Source organism: Saprolegnia diclina, assembly GCF_000281045.1.
Source record: "Saprolegnia diclina VS20 unplaced genomic scaffold supercont1.184, whole genome shotgun sequence".
Taxonomy (NCBI): Eukaryota; Oomycota; class Saprolegniomycetes; order Saprolegniales; family Saprolegniaceae; genus Saprolegnia; species Saprolegnia diclina.
Window position 1 is genome coordinate 43,000 of NW_008246251.1, and position 875 is coordinate 43,874.

At 58.5% G+C, this 875-nt stretch overlaps 1 protein-coding gene across 1 annotated transcript; it reads right to left on the minus strand.

The window, feature by feature from the left end:
- Window positions 1–299: 299 nt before the first annotated feature.
- SDRG_17041 (hypothetical protein) lies at window positions 300–850 on the minus strand (the record flags this gene model as incomplete). The annotated part of the gene is made up of 1 exon (XM_008623273.1): window positions 300–850. The coding sequence occupies exon 1, from the start codon at window positions 720–722 to the stop codon at window positions 300–302; it is 423 nt and encodes a 140-aa protein (XP_008621495.1). The 5' UTR covers window positions 723–850.
- Window positions 851–875: the final 25 nt, after the last annotated feature.

Genomic DNA, 875 nt, shown 5'->3' on the forward strand with positions numbered 1-875 from the left:
GTCGAAAGCAGCACGTAGACGCAGCCGGCGAGCGCGAGACAAAGGCTCGTCGGCCGTTGAGTCGCATCAATGTGGTCAACAGTCGGTGCGAACGGCGTGATCATGGTGGGGTCGTCGGTTTGATTTGAGAAAGTGCGGCGAAAATAGCCTCATCCTCTATTTTGTGAAACCAACAATTTGCCTTGTACTACTCTCGAGTGGGACAATACCCGCTAGCCAGCGGACGTGGCGTGGCGGGTTACGATCGACAAGGCTACGAGCAGAATGACTGTCCTCATGTATTCGTACGTAATCCTGTCTCACCGTTCGTCGAGAAAGGTGCGTGTCGCGGTGAACGCTCGCAGACAAGGCTTGGAGACTTGCATCGTCGCGTGCGCGCACGTATCGAGCAAGTCGACTTGCGGGCCAGCGGCCAAGAGCGCGACGCTGCTAGCCATCGCTGTCACAAGGATCGTGTCTTCCATGTTGGTGGCACACGCGCCTTGGTTGGAGAAGTAAATGCCCACAAACGGCACTGCGTTCTGCGTCGGACACGTAAAGTCACCGCCGAGGTAGTTGGCGACGCCCCACGCCCGCGGCGCTTGCGTCAGCTGGACCGCGTCGTTCAAGCGATTAAACAGATCTATGGCCGCTGGACTCGCCGTCCCCATATCGGCGCGGAAACGGGCTGTGAGCGACCGACTCCAGTTGACGAGCACGTCCGGATACGCCACACGACGCATCGAGATGGTACCGAAGGGGCCAAGCGTCCGCTCGAAAATGCCAAAGCCAATACCAAGCGGGTACGTCAGTGACCCGTTTCTGGCCAAGACCGACGCGATCGTGTGATTGGCAAACGCAAATCGAGGGCTCTGACGCACTAGACTGCTCCCAGA